This window comes from Gallinula chloropus, assembly GCF_964237585.1.
Source record: "Gallinula chloropus genome assembly, chromosome: 3".
Taxonomy (NCBI): Eukaryota; Metazoa; Chordata; class Aves; order Gruiformes; family Rallidae; genus Gallinula; species Gallinula chloropus.
The window spans coordinates 100747582-100765646 of NC_140087.1; the positions used below are offsets into that span (position 1 = coordinate 100747582).

General features: G+C 45.9%; 1 protein-coding gene across 1 annotated transcript; it reads right to left on the reverse strand.

Moving 5' to 3' along the window:
• Positions 1–474: 474 nt before the first annotated feature.
• KBTBD11 (kelch repeat and BTB domain containing 11) lies at positions 475–2244 on the reverse strand (the record flags this gene model as incomplete). Its single annotated transcript, XM_084262596.1, has 1 exon — positions 475–2244. One exon carries the CDS (start codon positions 2242–2244, stop codon positions 475–477), a length of 1770 nt encoding a protein of 589 aa, XP_084118722.1.
• Positions 2245–18065: the final 15821 nt, after the last annotated feature.

The window sequence follows — 18065 nt, forward strand, 5'->3', positions numbered from 1 at the left end:
GCAGCTAAGCTACTTTGCCAGCAGTGTTTATCCCTCTGTATCATCCTGGAGAGAAAGAAACAAATGGCACAAAAGGCTCCAGCCCAAATTGCAACTATGTGTGGACACAGGACGAACACTAACATTAACCATCCCATTATAACACTGTCATCAGGAATTTTTTTTAGAAATCCAGGTCTAAAGAAGGTTTTTCTCAGATTGGGAATTGGCACAAACAGAATCCAGAGATTATCCTTTATAGCAGCTTCTCCTTTCACGTGCTCAGCTTTTCATACAAAGCATAGCAAATATGAGAAGAGTTACAACCAAGTCACAATCAAATGGCTCCAGCTCAACATCTTGGGAGAAGAGAGGAGGAAAGTGGGAGTCTCCCCTCTCTGCAGACACACCAGAGAAGGTCCTCTCTGACTTTGTGGGTCCCCCACAGCTGCAACCCAGCTCCCCGCTCAGGAAGCCAGAGCCAAGCTGGCCACCTCACAGTGGGAGGGAGCCCTCCTGGTCCCCCGCTTTGTCCAGCCTCTCAGGCAGGGTGAGCACGAAGGGTAAGAGGACACCCTTTGCATCCAAGGGAGCTTTAAGAAGCTCCCCGTCAAAGGTGCCCTTGAGCCCGCCATCCGCTTCCACCTCACCATCTTGGGCTAGGCTGAAGCGGAGGGTGCCGGTCCGGTTGACGCAGTAGATGGTGTTGCCCAATGGAGCACAGCGGAATGGCTGGATGGGGCCACCGCTGGGCCGCAGGCTGGCACACTGGCTCCAGCGCTTGGCCACCGTGTTGTACCGGAAAACTTCAACACCGCCACCTGTCCCACCACCGGGGCCCTGCTCCCCACCACGGCCACTGCTCACGTCAAAACGGTAGATGAAGCTCTTGAAGGCCACCATGTCAGCAGAGCGCCGGCGGCTGCTGTTGTAAGGACACTCCTGCCACTCATCGCGCTTGGGGTCATACTTGAGCAGGCGGTAGAATAGTGAGCCCCCCGATACATAGATCTCCCCGTTGCAGGTGGTGGCCTCATGAGCCACAGCAAAGGCACCCTTGGGCAAGGGTGCCACAGGGCTCCAGCGGTCGGCCCGGGGGTCATACCTCTCCACGGTGAAGAGGCACTCACCCCCCACAGCATAGAGATAACCGTCCAGGGCCAGCAGCTTGAGCTGTGAGCGAGGCTGAGCCAGTGGCCGCACCTGGCTCCAGGTGTCAGTGAGAGGGTTGTAGCAGAAGACCTTGTCAGAGAGCCGGGCCCGGGGCTCACCACCCGCTGGCCCGGCCGCAATGCCCCCTGCCAGGAAGAGGTAGTTGTGGAGGACACACATGGCACAGCCCTTGGCATTGGCCTCCTCAGGCAGGCGTGTCAGCACCCTCCACTCACCACTAGCCTCCTGGTAGCAGTGGATGAGGGAGCCACTCTCCTCCAGAGACACCACAGAGGAGGGGCTCTGTGGCCGGCTGCTCTCACGGCTCTGTGGCCGGCTGCCACCACCTGGCCGCTCAAAGGCATCACTGACCTCGGCCACCAGCAAGCAGGGCCGGCCAGCCTCCATGCGCCGCTGCAGGATGAGGTCCCGCTCAGTGCCACTGAGGCGGCCGTAGACACCAGGTTCCCGCAGCACCTCCAGGTAGTGGTCACTCATGAAACGGTAGGCAGCTTCTCGCAGCTCTGCCAGCCGCTGCTTCTTGGCCAGGCAGAGGAGCTGGTAGCAGTTGTCCAGGCGAAGCTGGGCACGCATGGCCTCAGCAGCACAGTGCAGGGCACAAGGCATCTGGAGGACGCGGGCACCGCTCACCACCTCGGCCAGGTTGTCATGCCGCACCTCGCCCATGCGAGCCGTGTACACGTAGTCAATGAGGAGCCGCAGTGCCCCGTAGCTCACCCCCTTCACCCGCAGAACGTCCCGTGAGGCGCGGGCACGAAAGTAGTCACTCTTGGCTGCCAGTACCGACTTGTGCGCCCGGATGCGATGCCCCGACACCTCAATCACCAGATCGGGCTCCTCCGCCGGCCGGTCCCGCGTCCCCACCGCCTCCTCTTCCTCCTCCTCCGGCTGGCAGACGGCGTTGTTGATCTCCCACTGGCTCTCCACCACCCGGCCGTCGCCGGCGGGCGTCTGCGGCTCTACAGCGGCGGCGCTGAAGCAGAGGGAGGAGCTGAAGCCGCAGGGGGCGGCCGGGGTGGGCGGGGGCGGCGGCGGTGGGGCGCCGAGCCCGGCCCCGCTCTCCTCCTCCCCCACGGCGCCGTTGCCCTCCATGGAGCTGTGCTAGCTGCGCCGCCGCCGCGCCGCGTCGGTGCGGAGGGCTCTGGGCCGCAGCGGAACGGCCATCACCTGCGGAGGAGACCGGAGAGAGCTCAGCTTCCCGCGGTCTGGCTCCGCGCCCCCTTGCCGGCTCCCCGCTCCCGTCCCTTCTGCTGCTTAATATTCAGAGCCGCCGTTCTCAGGCGGGGCTGGCTCTGGTTTCCGGGGCTAAACCCGCGCGTCTCTCCCGCAGCTCCGCCGCCTCTCGCTGCCCCGGGGCTAACTGCATTAACGTACCCACCCCGCCAGACGGGGTCCCCTAAAACCCACACCCCTTTCTGGCATGGGAATCGTCTCATGAGCACCTCAACTGCTGGAAAAAAACAATTCTGGCTTTCCTGTTACCACGCAAACGTTGTAAGCGGGTTGCAGGAACAGCATCCGTTCATCACAACGGTCATGAATTGCTGTGCTGGGCAATGAGGAAAAGCGTCCTTTAAAGGCAAATACGTGGGAGTACTTTAATAATTTATTCACCTTGTGCAACTATTGCGGTGTAAGGTCATGGTTGCAATCTGTTCGGGAAGAAGATTCCCCACTAGCCCAGATCTCCTTTCCGTGACCTTTGCGAGGGTTTTGTCGTATCACTGCTCCTCATACGTCCTCCTGTTTAAAAGAAAGCACAGATAGATCGGGTTTTAAATCAGTACCTTCTCGGTTCGCTCAGAAGTTTGGGATTGTTGTATTTTCCTTAACGGGGTACCTATAGTATGCTAATTAATTCTAACTGTTTGCAAAACACATCAAAGGATTGGGTTTTGCCCTCGCCACCAAAGCAATCTGACATGTAGGTAACAGCATACGTAGCTGCAGTGCATTAGCGAGATGGAAATCAGACTTCATAGGGACTGGTTCATGCCTGCAAGATTTATGGCTTCTGTTCACAGTAAGTAGAAGCAAGCAAAAAATCACAATAGATAATTAGAACATGAAGTTTCTTCTGGGAAACGGCAGGCTACAGGGCACGGCTGTAAGTAGGTTAGTCCCTGTCAGCACAACCACCACCCAGCTGTAGCTTCATTTCACAAATGTAGTTTTTAGACTTTAACAAAGTGCTGTTCTTTTGCCTCATGTTTGTTTATGAATTTCCCAGGCTTGGTTTAAGTTTTGATGAATGATGCATGAAAATTTTCTAAATGTACTTAATTTCATTTAATAAGTATCTGCAGCTCTCATTCTATTTTTAAAGAGGTTATTAATTTCCATTAAAATCCCCATTGGCAGTTTTTTCACAGTCCTCAAGGGATACTCATTTCTATGTAAAATATGCCTTGTGACTTCCTCTCAGTAGAGATGATTTATTTACCCTATTAAATTAATATTAGGAAAATCTAAGGGTTTTATGCTTTTTTAATGCAAGCATAATTGGTAGGTGACATTGTCTGGAAACTTCTGACACAGACATGAAACCTAGAAGCCCAAACTTGCACAAGCAAACTTCACTTAAATGGTAGTATCAGTCTTCTCTTATGGGGTTTTTTTTATTGTGCACTTGCCCTGTGAAGGACTTTCTCCTACATCTGATCACATTCAGTTAGACAATAAATCAATAGTGAGGTTTAATTTCTGGATATTTGAGCCTTTGAGACCATAACAAGGTTTCAACAGCACTTGAAAACCCCTAACTCGAATGAGTAGATTTCACAAACCTTGTGTGTCTCATCTGAGTGTTTAAAAATCTGACACTTAGGAACTTGCGATGACATTTTATGAGCTTTTAACTAGCCTTGGTGACAAATCTGTTGAGGTCCAGACCCACACTTGGTAAGTTAGGCTTTAGTGACTTCTTTATCTGCAGCTTTCACTAGAAGAGGAGAAATGCAGTGGTCTCTGTGTACACGTGATGTGTCTGTGGAATATGTATTGATTCATGAATAACTTAAACTGGGAAGCATCCCTGTCACTGTAGTTTTGGTTTTCAGTGAGTTTTCACAGTACTGAATTCAATATGTAACCATTTTTTATACTGATTTATTATGCTGTAGACATTGAGATTAATCTACTTTCTGCTCCAGACCTGCCAGATCCCTGATGATCAGCTTTGTTCAAGAGCTGCTACTGTAGCTGACACTGGCGAAATGACAAAGGTCGAATAGAGATGGTTAGGAAGCACCTAGAATGTCAAGCTGTGGGGTGCTTTTATACTAAGAAAATTACTACCGGTATAATTTGTAATGTAAGTGAAACTTTTTGCATCTCCTCTACTTTTTCTTGGGCTGAGTGCCCCGATATTCAACCCTTGTCTTGCTACATAGTTCTGGATAGTCTGACCTCCTCAGTCTTGAGCATTCAAAGGGTGCTAATATAATTTCCCCCATTGCTCTCAATATGACTGTCTTTCCTAGATCCAGACACACCTCACTTCTGAGACCACTTGTGCTCCCCCTCTAAAGAATGAATATCTTCTGATAGTTCCAAGCTCTCAGACCACTGTTTGATTTTGCAAGTGAAACTATATGGGAAGAATGAGAGAGAATGCTACCAGAAATGAAAAGTGTGGGTGACTAGATGTGAGAAGTCAAAAACAGTAACTTGTAATTCAGAGAAATATAGTTCCTGCATCATGTCTCAAAGGAAAATCACCATTTGGAATATTCAAAGTTGTTAATAACAGCATCCAGAAAAAGTGCTCTTTTCACCCGTCTCAGGTAATGGAAATAAGAAGGGCGAGATCCTCCTCAAGCACAGTAATCATACCTTTTCCCATATTCACATATCTGCTTGGCTTAGAAGTTTGACTTGAAACTGAATTGTTAATGAGGAAGGTGCTGCCACCCACCATAGCCCTAGAAAACACCTGAGTTCACATCCTCTAGAGGTATCACAAGGAGGAGGAAGGACCAATGGTAGATTCAGCAGAATTCTGAGGAAAACTGTCCTCTTGTGTATTTATAGTGCACTACCAAGGATATGTTGAAATTCATGCTAGTCATGAGGAGGACTTGAATCAAAGGCTCACATGCAATTTAGGCAACAAGGAACTCTATAGGGAAGCTGAAGATTTAGAACAGCTAAAAGAGGGTTTGGAGGACTTTGTCACTGACAGAGCAATGACTGCTTCAGTGATCTCAGTACCTTTGTCTAGCTGAAAACAAAGTATAGGAATTACACAGAGATGAAGCTGAAAAAATAGTTGTGGGATCTTCCCATTATTGAGCAACACAACTGATCCGAGTTAAAAGGTCATGAAAACAGTATAAAACAGGAAGAAGCTAAAAGCAGCTGGTGGAAATACAATACTGAACTCCCTCATTCTTTTCTACAGTGATCAAAGAGTTGCATTGCTGTTCTGGTGACACAGAACATTTAAAAATTACAGAATTGCAGAAGAAGATACTTGGTAACTGTTCAGATTCAAAAGGATCTGAGCTCCTAGTGGTCTTGTTTGCCTTGAAACAAACTTGGTTTTAGTACTTCTAAATCTCACAAACAGGATAGGTACTGGAAAAGGAAGTAAGCTATTTAGAGTACTTGGCATCTGTGGACTGATGTCACCTTTTATACTGGGGACTTTTAAGTCAGAAGCTGAATTACTTGGACTGAAACTGTATTCATTATCATGGGTTTGGTCTAAGGATGATGTAATGTTAATGGACAGAGGAACTGCCAACAAACATGAACTGTATTTACAGACTTGGCAATGACACACTTACAATATCCTGGATGCGTGCCCCCAACCTCAGATGCTGTGAGACATTGCTCAAGTAACAGCACAGATAAGAAGGTGTAGCTTTTTCTGACAGAAGAACTGCAATGAAGAGCTGCAGGTAAAGTTTCCTGGCACGGTATTCATTTGGCAGTTCTTCTGATAAAATCCAATTAAATGCTTGTTTTTCATTGTTGTCTATCTTTTTTGTGCAATTCCAATAGCCTTTGATCCAAACTCTGTCCTCTAGTTAGACCCACTTTCTCTGGGGAATATGCACATGTGGGAGGAATTGAGTTACTGCTCTCCAGTTCACAAATGGAAACAGCTCTGACTCAATCCCAGGGTAAATAAATGCAGTGCTTTCCCTATCATAAGCAATTCTAATTTACATAAGCAGGCTATCCTCCCCAAGAGAGGCTACACCAGTTCAGAACTGACAGAATGCTGTTCTGCTCCACCTTAGTCCAGGAAATGCTTTTGTAAAAACTTGTACTGCCAAATTTTACCCCAGCAGAGAATTCCCTTGGGGAGAGGGGCGTCATCAGATGGAGATGATTAAGGAGTCCAAAGAGGCAGGATCATCAAAAGAGAGAAAACATGCCTTCTATTTATTTTAAAAACTAAAAGATGACTGTTAGAAGAACTGGCCAGTACTATCATGCAGAGTGAAGGCATCCAATTTGGCCTGGAAGAAGGCAACGTCTTCTGGAGGGCTGAGTCAAGTGTAGAGAGGTTTGCGTATTTATAAAAATGCTACACTACTGCTTATGGAGCAGATCTGTGAAAATGGGGGGGGAAAGGGTCTCTCCATAGCTGGCAAAATCATCTGGAGCATAGAGATGACATTTCTCTGAAAGAGCTTGCTGCACTGCACTTGGAATCTTACATCCCACTACAATGGGACTTTTTTTACAGGGACTTTTGCAAGGGCATATGGTAATAGCTTTAGTCTAAAAGAGGGTAGATTTAGATTAGGCATTAGAAAGAAATTCTTCTCTGTAAGGCCCATTGCACATGTTTCCCTGGAAGTTGTGGATGTCCCCTCCCTGGTAGTGGAGGGTGTCCCTGCCCATGGCAGGGGGTTGGAACTGTATGGTCTTTGAAGTCCTTTCCAACCCAAACCAGTCTCTGATTCTGTGATTTAAACTCTAGATCTTAATTGCTTGATTAACCTCCTGCTTAATGGGAAAAAAAAAAAAAAGATGACTTGTCTTTAAATGGCCCACCTCAAGAAATAATGCAGGAAGAATAATTTTTCTTCTTTTCCTATTTTAAAATCAGGAGTGCTCAAAACTGGGTCTACAATACAATCCTAGTATCTTGTCCTGCCTACTGGATTTATGTCTTGCATCCACACTCAAGTTGCCTGTGCAGCTTCCTTGTGACCTCTCAAAGTGCTGTAATTTTCTCCCAACATGTCATGGAGGTATGAATGTTTTTATCTCATAAATGCAAAATTTTCATACAACAATAAAGAAAAACAAACACTTAAGAAATACAGCCTATGATTACAGACCACACAAGAAACATGTGGGCAGAAGTTCCTCATCTGAAACTCAGAGGAAGAACAGGCTGTGTGTGTCTGGGTGGAGAAGGAAGACAGAGAGGAAGTAAGTCATAATAAAAATATTATCAAAAGCCTGATTAAATTGATATTATACCTAACAAACCTAAACTAAAAATATACAAGTTCTAAACAGTCATCAGCACCAGAGAAAAGATTTCCTAGCAGCAATATCCATAGAGACAAACATTCTCTAAAAAGGAAACTATCTGTTTGAGTTCCTTCCAGTTTAGATTCTTCAGAAATAGTTAGGGAGGAGCAGTGTCTCTCAGGAGTTCTCATGACAAAAAGGAAATAACAATCCCACAAAAGCAAAATCTAGCAGAGGTTAAGTGAAAGTCCTCTCCAGTATCTCCTAAAAGGAAGTCTAACAAAAAAAAAGCAGTCAGAAGCAGGATTTTGCATGATTACGATACCTTTGGGGACAACTTCAGGGATGATGTCATGTCTTTATCACTAATGCACGACAGATCAGGAGACAATGGTATGGAAATGCCATACTGAATGTAACTAAACTTTTTCTGGATAATTGATGCTAGTTCTAGACGAGACCTCATAATTCCAGTTCCAGATATAAGGTGTCTGATAAACTGAAGTTTGGTTGCTTTCCTCATACCCGGACACAGGTAAAACTACATTAGATGAGCAGCTGTACATAACCAGTGTAATGCTACAGCTGGAAGGACGGATGCAGGCCTTCAATGGGAACACTGGGAAATAAGGAGTAGCAGTAGGGAAAAGGTTACCTTTCATCTATAACTTTAGTAGGTTTGCAGTGGAACTGGATGGATGGATGGATGGATGGATGGATGGATGGATGGACGGACACAAGTAAAGACTTCCAGGCTTTAGATTTTGGAAGTAGCATTTAAAAATCTGTGAGGACAGAGAAAAGTACCAAGTTATTTAAAAGCTATAGAGAAACACAACAGCACTCTGCAGCCATACACAAGCATAAGTTCTGAGTCAACTCCCAAGTGAAAAGGTGATACCTAGCTTAGGTACCACCTCACAGCAACACTTCCATGTTTGGAGAGAAGGTGGCTTGTGCTAGTAGCCTGGAGAACAGGTAGAGCAAGCCTTAGTCAGCCTGAGAAGTGCAGTGCTGACACTTCTTCAGGGCTTGGTATGTTTATTTTGTGACTTGATGAGTGTGCACAAGTGTTGGCACATGAAAATTCTGCATACTGATGGCCTTCTTATACCCTAAACAAATTAAGGGGTGGAAGTGTAAACAAAGCAAAATATTTACTTGAGGGGAAGAGAGTACCACAGCATGTTGTAGGTACTGAAGGTTTACATGAATTAATGGGGACAGTTAATAACAGGCTTAAGGAAGGGAAATCTATTGAAGGTGATCAAATATGTACTGAACACTAAAACTGCAGCCAGTTTAGGAGGACCCTGAGCTGGAAAATGGTCAGAGTATTAATATTCAAAGATAAAGTAGTATACCACAGGGAAATACATATTTTTACCCAACTACACACTTCTTTCTTTACTGGATTATGGTCCATGTGGGTGGCATGATGCTGGATTAGGTGGACATTTGATCCGACGTGAAAAGACCCTTATTATGTGAAGAAGGAGATCGGGAGTGTGCACTGGAAGGCACTTGGGAGTCCAGGGGGAATTAAATCTGACAGGAGCAGACTAGTCAATCTAGTAAACCTTTCTGACTTTAAATTCTGGAAATTGCCATACACCAGGATTACTGACATCAAGCCAAGCCTTGTTTGAGAATTAATGTAGTTAACTACTGTAATGTTGATTGCAGAAATGCTTTTCAGTATCAAACTGTGTTCACAGAATCACAGTATGTTAGAGGTTGAAATGGACCTCAAAAGATCATGTAGTCCAACTCCCCTGCCAGAGCAGGATCACCTCCATTAGGTCACACAGGAACATGTCCAGGTGGGTCAACAAATAAATATTTGTGTTTTTAACAAATTTAATTGCAAACATGTTCAAAGTCTCTGAGAACACTTTAGCAATGTTGGTACTAATAAAGGAGGAGAATATCCACTCAGAAGCCAAGTCAAACTAAAGAGAAGCTTTTTTCAGATAGATTTTAGAAAATAAGAACCAGGCTTGGTTTTGCATTCCAGAGGACCATTTGATCCCCATGAATGTACTGCATTCTTGCAACACACCTGCTATGTACTGAGTTAGATGCAGAAGATGAGCCAATGCCTTTGGTTGAAATTAAATTCCATGCTTAAGATAAAACTAGATCTTGCTTTAAATGCCATTACGGAAAGGACATGCAGCTTAAAGAGCTCAAAGCATCAGAAATCTGCCAGTGTCACCACTGTGCTTGAGGAGGACAGAATTTGAGAAGTAACAATAGACTTCAAAGGAAAGCCAACAAAGTTCCATTCTTCTGAGACATGCCTAGGAATAGAAAATAAATAGAAAAATACTACAGGAGGGAATAATGAAAACATTTATTTTTCCAGACAAACTCTAAATTGGGTACTTAAGAGAAAAAAAATAAACCCCACAACAAAATACTTTTAAAGACTAAACAGGTTCATGGAGTTTTTGATGAATTAAGTAAGTTATACTCAGAAAGGCTGAGGTATCCTTCAGATACACAGTGAATGCCATCCTTTTCATTTTTGAAGATCATACAGTGTCTTTGCCCAGATCCTTTTACAAATTTAAGCTTTAGAGTCACTCTAGCCATAGCTAAAAAAATCACTACATCTAGTTAGATTTCCAAAATAATTCTAGGTTTCTGCAGACACTATCTCTACACAGACTTTGCACTGGATTCAAAGATGGAGAGACATGCCACAATGTTATGCATGGCAAAGGCTGACTTTGAGAGCAGAGTTATCTGGCAGATGGTGATGCAACAGAGATGCAAGACCTAAGACAGCCAGATCAGATAGCAAAAAAACAAACTCCAGCATGACAGCCCCTATCTGAAAGGAGGAAAAGAATTATCTTGCACAGACCTCTCTGCGGTGGCAGACATGCTGCTGGCAGAGCTTTCTGTGGGGCCTATAGCTGGATTACTAGGTAGCTCATGGGAGTCTGACTTCTTTTATTTATTATTTCATGGAAGCCAGTCCAAGGTGAAGAGACAGAGGTCAGGTTTGAGGCCATATGCAGAGATGGATGTTGTGTGTCTGAGCTGTACAGTACTGATCTACCTGTAACCAGCCTCCGGAATGGAATCTGGAACATATGGACAGGTTCTGTACTATACGCATTATGTGGGTACAGTTAGATGCCAGCTGACTGGGATCCTCAAAACCACTATACAAGAGGCTAGCCAGCAGAAAAATACCAAAAGCTATGTTGGATGATGTGTTTAAATTGATATGTTTAAATTGATGATGTGATCAGGTGTTGCTTTGGGCGTCTTAGCCTGGAATCCTCTCCGAAATAAACCTAAATTGTTTTTTAAAATAGCAGTACTGACTCTTGTTGCTACTTCACCCATCTCTACAATGGTTAGAGCTTTGACAAAACCCAGGGGAAACTTGCTGCTGCTCCTTCTTCTGTCTGACAAGATGAAAACCCCCAAATGTCAACTCAGTGCTCAAACCAAGAAGACTATGAGAGGAGGGTTACTCTCCTCCAGACTTAAGGTATGTTACTTTTCATGAAAATACTAAAAAATATTACTGAGGGAGAAAAGGAAGAATCCTGGGTTATATTCCCTGATGAGAGGGAACTTTCTGTACTTCTTCCCATGGCTTTTAGTGGGGCAGGGCTCAGTTATATTGCCTAGAGATCCAGGCCGTCCGGGCTTGTGCTGGGATTGAAAAATGCTTCTGCTGATCGCAAAGAAGAATCACGTGTTAGAGAGAGAGTACTTTTGTGGCAAGACTTTACAGTCTGATACACCTGTAGGCTGTCAGCAGAGTGTCCTGGTTTCAGATGGGATAGAGTTAATTTTCTTCCTACCACCTTATATAGTGCTGTGTTTTTGCATTTAGGATGAGAATAATGTTGGTAACACCCTGATATTTTAGTTGTTGCCAAGCAGTCAAGGACTTTTCAGCTTCTCATACTGGCCTGCCAACAGGAAGATGCCCAAGATTCTGGGAGGGGACACAGCAATGACAGCTGACCCAAACTGGCCAAAGGGATGTTCCATACCGTATTATGTCATGCTCAGCATATAACTGGGGGGTTGGCTAGGAGGCAGTGCAGATCAGAAGCTAGCTAAGCATCAGCTCAGGGTTATCAACTGTGCTGTGCATCACTTGTTTTCCATTTTCTATTATTTTTATCATCATCATCATAATTCTTTTCCTTTTCTGTCCTATTAAAGTGTCTTTACCTCAAACCGCTAGTTTTCTCACTTTTTTCATTTCTATTCTCTTCTTTGCCCACTGAGGCTGGGCTGGGGATGGTGGGGAGGAGAAGGAGGGAGTGTGGTGGTAGTAGAGGGACGTGAGGGAGCAAGGGAGCAGCTGTGTGGTGCTTAGTTGCCAACTGAGGTTAAACCATGACACACAGATTTCACCAAGCAATAGCAATGTTTTTAGCAGCAACTATGTAACTGAGGGCTTAACAAAATATGAGCGTGTTCCATGTGGTCTTTGGAACTGAACAGGGGAAGAAGGGAAAATGGAGTGCAATGCATGCTGTTTATATTACTAGAAGGTAGCAGTTGCTGGTCACTTTCAGACAGAAATAATATGGGTTTCTATTAAAATACTCTTATTTCCATGCCCTGACACTCTCTGCACTGAATGCATAACATTTTTTACTATAATGTGAATTTCATATGCTAAGCCTGGGTGTTCAGGCAAAGGCTTTCTGGCTGCACTGATTTCTCTGACGCTACTTAATTTTACATCTATAATTTAGTGCAAGCAATTCAATATCTCTCACAATAATTTTGTTTTCCATTTAACAGGACCTATAGGTAACAGTTAAGGTGCCTGAATTTAAGGGACGTAAAAAAACCTGCCTGGTTATCTAATCTTATCCCTGCAAGTACAGGCCAAAGAATTTTACTCCAGTACCAAGCCAATAACTTCTGGCTGAATTAGGTCAAAGCATTGTTCTGCTCAAATAATCTGTCTCACATCTATACGGTTTCTCTGCTTTGGCCAATGACCATGATGGAAAATCAAGAGTCAGATGGATCATCCTGGATACCTTGATGAAATATACATGCTGCTGGCTTGGCAGCATTCTGTTTCCCCAAAATCATCCATGCTCTTTCTGACGAGACATACAGCCTGGCAGCACAGTCAGGAAGGGTGATGATGACTGCAGCTGCACCAGGACTGTCCCATCTGATTTTGGGCATTGTGATACAAGGGAGACAGAAAGACTGTCGTACAGCTGACTAACCCATCACTCAAACATGTAATTTTCAAGTGCTACGGGATAAAGGCATCTTAATATACACAGTTAAAATTGCATCATGTGCTACAATCAGGGTGCTATTTGTGCATTTATTAGGTAGCAACCTGAGCAAAGCTGAACAGAGTCAGGACCTGGACTAAGAACTAAGACCTGCAAATCAGCACATGAGGCAGAATGGTGTTTGGGTTTATGGTTATGATTTGGGAAGGTGTGAGAAGAAGTTCTGGTTTGTGATTCTTGAATATTTTGAGATTTTAATGTTTCATGCTTATAAAGTTTGCTAGCTTTTGACTAGGGAGCGATTTTTAGATACACATCAACAACATCTCCTCAAAGCACATATTGATGCTTTTGAGCCTCTGTACTCTGAAAAGGTCCCCGATTTTGGGGGTGCAACAGAAGTAATTATTTTCCCATAAGGCTGCTAAATGTCTTGGCAGGGATACTGTCCAAACATTGGGCTAACAGTCCTCACAATTCCATTGCCCATCATAAAGGCCTTCTGGTCTTCTGTCACAGAGAGCGAGTGGTACAGTCCTCATCCTGACCAACAAGAAGCAGCACCAGTGAATTTTATCATTTGAACGCACATGAACAGTCTTTGCCCTCCTTTTTCTGTATCACAGAGTAAAAACTTCTTGGGACACACGGTGCTGACTCAAAAGCTCACAGAACAATATACTCCAGTGACACCTACTTTACTGTTTCTTCATCTGCTGTGAAAACCTAACTCCTGCAGGACTCTATTATCAGCTGTTATTAGACGAGAAATATGTTGCCTGTGTACTGCCCACTTTCATGGCTTTGGAGAGAGCAGCCTGCAGCTAGAAACTTCCACCTAAGTTTCACAGAGCTGTTTGTTAAAGCCAGAGTCAAATATCACCTTAAATCCCATCAAGGGAAAACTCCCATTAACCCCATGGGCATCTGGATTTCCCACACTGTACATAGAAATGTGTACAGTAGCTTTTTTTGAACTGAGGCAAGGCAGGAGGTTGCAGTAAAGGAGAGATAAAAGAAAGCTACGGGATAAGAGGAGAGCTCTCCCAGGAAGAGATTTGTCTTTGACTGACGGAATCAGAACATTCATTGTTCGCATGCCATTCCTGCAGCAAAGGTTTGGCTTTTGGTTCTTACCGTCTAACACTTCAAAATATGGGTCACGGAAATAATAGTTTGTCTCCAGAGCTTAGGGCCTGTTCTTCCAATCTAGTTACAACAGAGGGAGAGAGGAAAGCAGAACTGCTTCCAAGAAAAAAATATAAAAATGGTAGCAGCTCCCTGACAGGTTGATAGTCTGAAATGATACAGAAGTCCAGGAGTCTTCCAGCAGTTAAGAGATCCACACATTCAAAGCTTTTGCTGCTCCTTAAATACTCCTGGAAGAATCAGTGTCCAGAAAAACAACAAACATCTTGTACTAATCTGTGAAGGTGTTAGTGTAAAACAACTTCAACACTATTAATGCAAATCATGTTGTGACAGACAACATAACAGCATGGGAGCTTCTTGTCCAACTGATGTGGATTTGTGTGGAAAGGTTGCAGTTTCTGGCATGCTTCCAAGTGAATTAAAAGAGGCTGTCAAGCCGTCTGCTTTAGCCAGGGGCCTGGCAACGGCAGCTCGTGAAACATCGCACCTGAAAAGCATTTGTGTGACACATCTTTCTTCCCCTTCTGACACACAGTGCAAAATCCATAGAACTACTGGAATTTTTTTCCAGCTTATTTTGCATTAGATGAATTGACTTAACTGATGGAGAACTCCTGCCATCCTCACTGATGAGGTTTAAGAAACTGGAAAGTACCAAGTGTGCAGTGTGGAACAAAGGAGCCAGCCAGCTCTTTTTTTGCATTAGCACTCAATCACCCACATACAATACTGACTCAGTCTAGTAATTCTTTCAAAGCCAAAACTGACGGTTAGCATCCAAGGTCCATTTTTAGGATGAGGAGAGAAAAAAGGGTTCCATAATTGTCAACACTGTCTAAGGAAAACACAGCACGTATGGTCCCCATCCCATAGTTACAGACAGATTTAAATGCTCTGGTCACGGGACTAGACTCACTCTTAATACCAACATCTACAGATGCAAACTGAGTGTTTGCTTAATTAACAGCAGGAAGAAGGCAAAATCTCTGTCCATTCACTGAGTTGTCATGTGGCTGGGAGTGCTGGCACAAGGATGCCAGCAGGAGTGTATGGTCCAGTCTAGGGAAGGAACAGGGTCCCTTCCCACCCAGTGACAGCTCAGTCACAGATCAGGTTAAACTGGTTGTCAAATCCTGAACTACTATAAAGTAATTCTTCAGTGAAAGGAACTAATCATGCCCATCAAAACAACACAGAGGCCAAAACCAAAGCAGACAGGACCAATGATGACAATTCCATTGAAAAGTAAACCAGCAGACATAAAAATATCATGTCCTGAGAAGCCTGATGAGATCAAACACAACGAAAATGAGCTCATTTTTAAATGGGTATTTCCAAGGATATGAAGTAGTATAAAATGACTTCTCAGTTTCTGTTCACAGGAAAGAAACAGCCTCCTAACTGCAATGCTGCAGAATCTCAGTAAGGATAATCAGCAAAGTCCCTGCAAAATCCATACAGGATCTCACAACACACACACACACACACAAAGACAGAGAAAAAAAGAGAGAGAGAAAAAAAAGAGAGTTTAATTCTACTTTAAAAGAAATTGCAGGATTTCCTTTCATGTTTTATTACACCCTTCTTCAGCAGCCAGCTGCCCCTAATATCCTCTTGCAACAGGATACTGAAACCCCCAGTAAAGATCTGGATCCAGTCATCTAACCACATCACTGTCTCTACGGTAACCTAGGCCAGCCCTAAATACTATAATCCTGCTTTACTATAGTAAAGCCAGTTAATGGCTTTCATTGAAAGCTCCTGCCAAATAATGGTGCTCTAATATTTATTGACATTTCAAATCTGTCCACCTATTTGGACTATTTGTTACATTGAAAAGTGATGCAAGCAAAACATTCGTAGAAGAAAGGAAGCTATTAAAGATTTCGGTCTTTTATATTGTCAAGGCACAGTCCTGCAAACTCCAGCTTTTGAGAGTGTCACCATTGACTTCAGTGCCACTACTGCCAGAAGTGAGTCACTGCAGAGCGGGATGGGGAGCCAGGGCAGACAAGGGACCAGTCCTCAGCTCTCTGGCAGGTTCTCATCAGACAAGTGCCATTAGCACTGGATGACCGGAGGATCCCACTGGCATGGACTGGATGTCCTAATTAAAGAGTGAATAAAGGCTGTGTGATGGGTCCTGGGAAGAAGAGAATGCAGAACAGGCAGGATGGACCAGTGTTAAAATGGGGACCAAATACTGTTTTGCCAGTACTAGTGACAATTTAATTATTTTCCATAAGCATTCAATTTAATTCTTTCAGGGGGAGGGGGGGGGGACAACAGGCAGTTACATTTTTGAAAAATGAAGCTTTTTTAGCTTTCTTTTGCTTCTCAGATCCTATAAAAGAATTGTTCTATTTTATTGCTATTCTATTTTTTATTACCCTCCTTTGGTTTTTTTTCAAGCATTTTGTTCTAGTTTTCTATTCAATAGATTGTTTGCTTTACAAAACATTATTTCTAGAGATTTTGGGGGAGGGGTCTTTCCTTGATAGGTGAAAAAAGTTGGCTGTAAGATTTAATACTATCCTTTTCTGTACCATGTGTAAGTTTGGGGTTGGGAGATAGTTTTTTCTAGCTTTAAAGGAACAGACATAAAAGCCTACCAGTTTCAGACAGATTAAATTTATTAGGACTTTAAAGGCATCACCACCTTCCATCCTGCAAAATCTTACACCCCGGGCTTGCACTACACGAGTGCTTTTAGTGGGATGGGGAAGCACACCATGAAGGATTTATAGCGGGAAGCAATTTGCTGCTGCTACACATCCCTAAACGTTAGAGTGATCAGTCATTTAGATTTTTAATAGGTCAGCAGGATAAAAAAAAAAAAATACGCAGGCACCAGGTTTGGCTCCTCTGCGACATATGGAGAAGGGCTACGGGGACATGCCCGGCCTCCCTCCTGCTCAGGGGAGGTGGATTAAGGGGGACCGAAGGAAAAGCACGATTAAACCTGACGGTGCTCCAACCCCCCGCACACCCCGCACGGCTACCGTGCCTCCGAGTCGCGGGTTTTACCTCAGCTATCGGCAGATACCGGCACCAATCCTTCCCGGAGGCTCCGCGACGGCGGGCCGGGGTAGGGGTCGGGCACGTCTCGGGGCTGCGGCCGATGCCCGACCTCCCTCCCGGCCCTCCGCCGCGCTGCCTCACCGCTCTCCTCCGGACAGGTCAGGCAGACAGGGGCTTACCTTTCGGAGACGGGGAAGCTCCCTCCGCTCTGCCTCGCCTTGCTGCCGGCAGCACAGCGGCCCCTCCGCCTTGCCCACCGGAGCGGGAGCTGGCGGGGGAAAGCCGGGAAGGAGAAGCGCGGGAGGGGGGAACGGGGAGGGAGGCGGGCGGGGGGGGAGCAGCGGTGCGATGCCAGGCGACGCAAATGGCTGAAGCGCAGGGGCCGGGCTGGCGGAGGGGGCCGGGCGGCCGCTGCGCGGAGGGGGCGCGGGGCCGCGCTCAGCCCCTTTGTTCGCCTGACACACTCGCACTGACACACTCACAGGCACACGGAGGGAGGAGGGGGCACAGACCTGTTGCTCAGGGCCGCTCCCGGCGAGGGGCAGCTGCTGAGGCGGGAAGCGGCAATGCCGCTCCGGGCCGGGTGTCCGCGCTCCCCCGTTCGAGCGAGGCGGGCCGGGCGGGGGAGGAGGTGGCGGAACGGCCCCACCTGCCCGCGCCGAGGAGAAACCCGGCGCCGGGCAGCGCCGGGCGGGGAAACGGCGGGTTCTCACCTCCGGGCGGGGAGCCGCCCCTGAGGTAACCGAGGCGGAGGCGCCGCTGTCCTGCGTGAGGCAGGGCCGGTGGGCTGTGCTGCAGCTGCCCCTGGCCTGGTAGACGCGGCGGCCTTTCTGGAGCCCGGACTGACCGCGGGCTGTCCTCAGCCTCGGCCGGGGCACTCACTCTCCGGTACGGGCCGTGGTAGCTGCGGGAGGCGAAGGAGAGGGCGTCCAGACAGAGCATCTGGATTGTTCAGGCTTCTGCGGAGTGGAGGCCAGGTGGTGTCTGTTTGGCTGCAGTTTGGGTCTGCGCACTATTTCATCCCACTCTTTAAAGCTAAGACTCTCATTC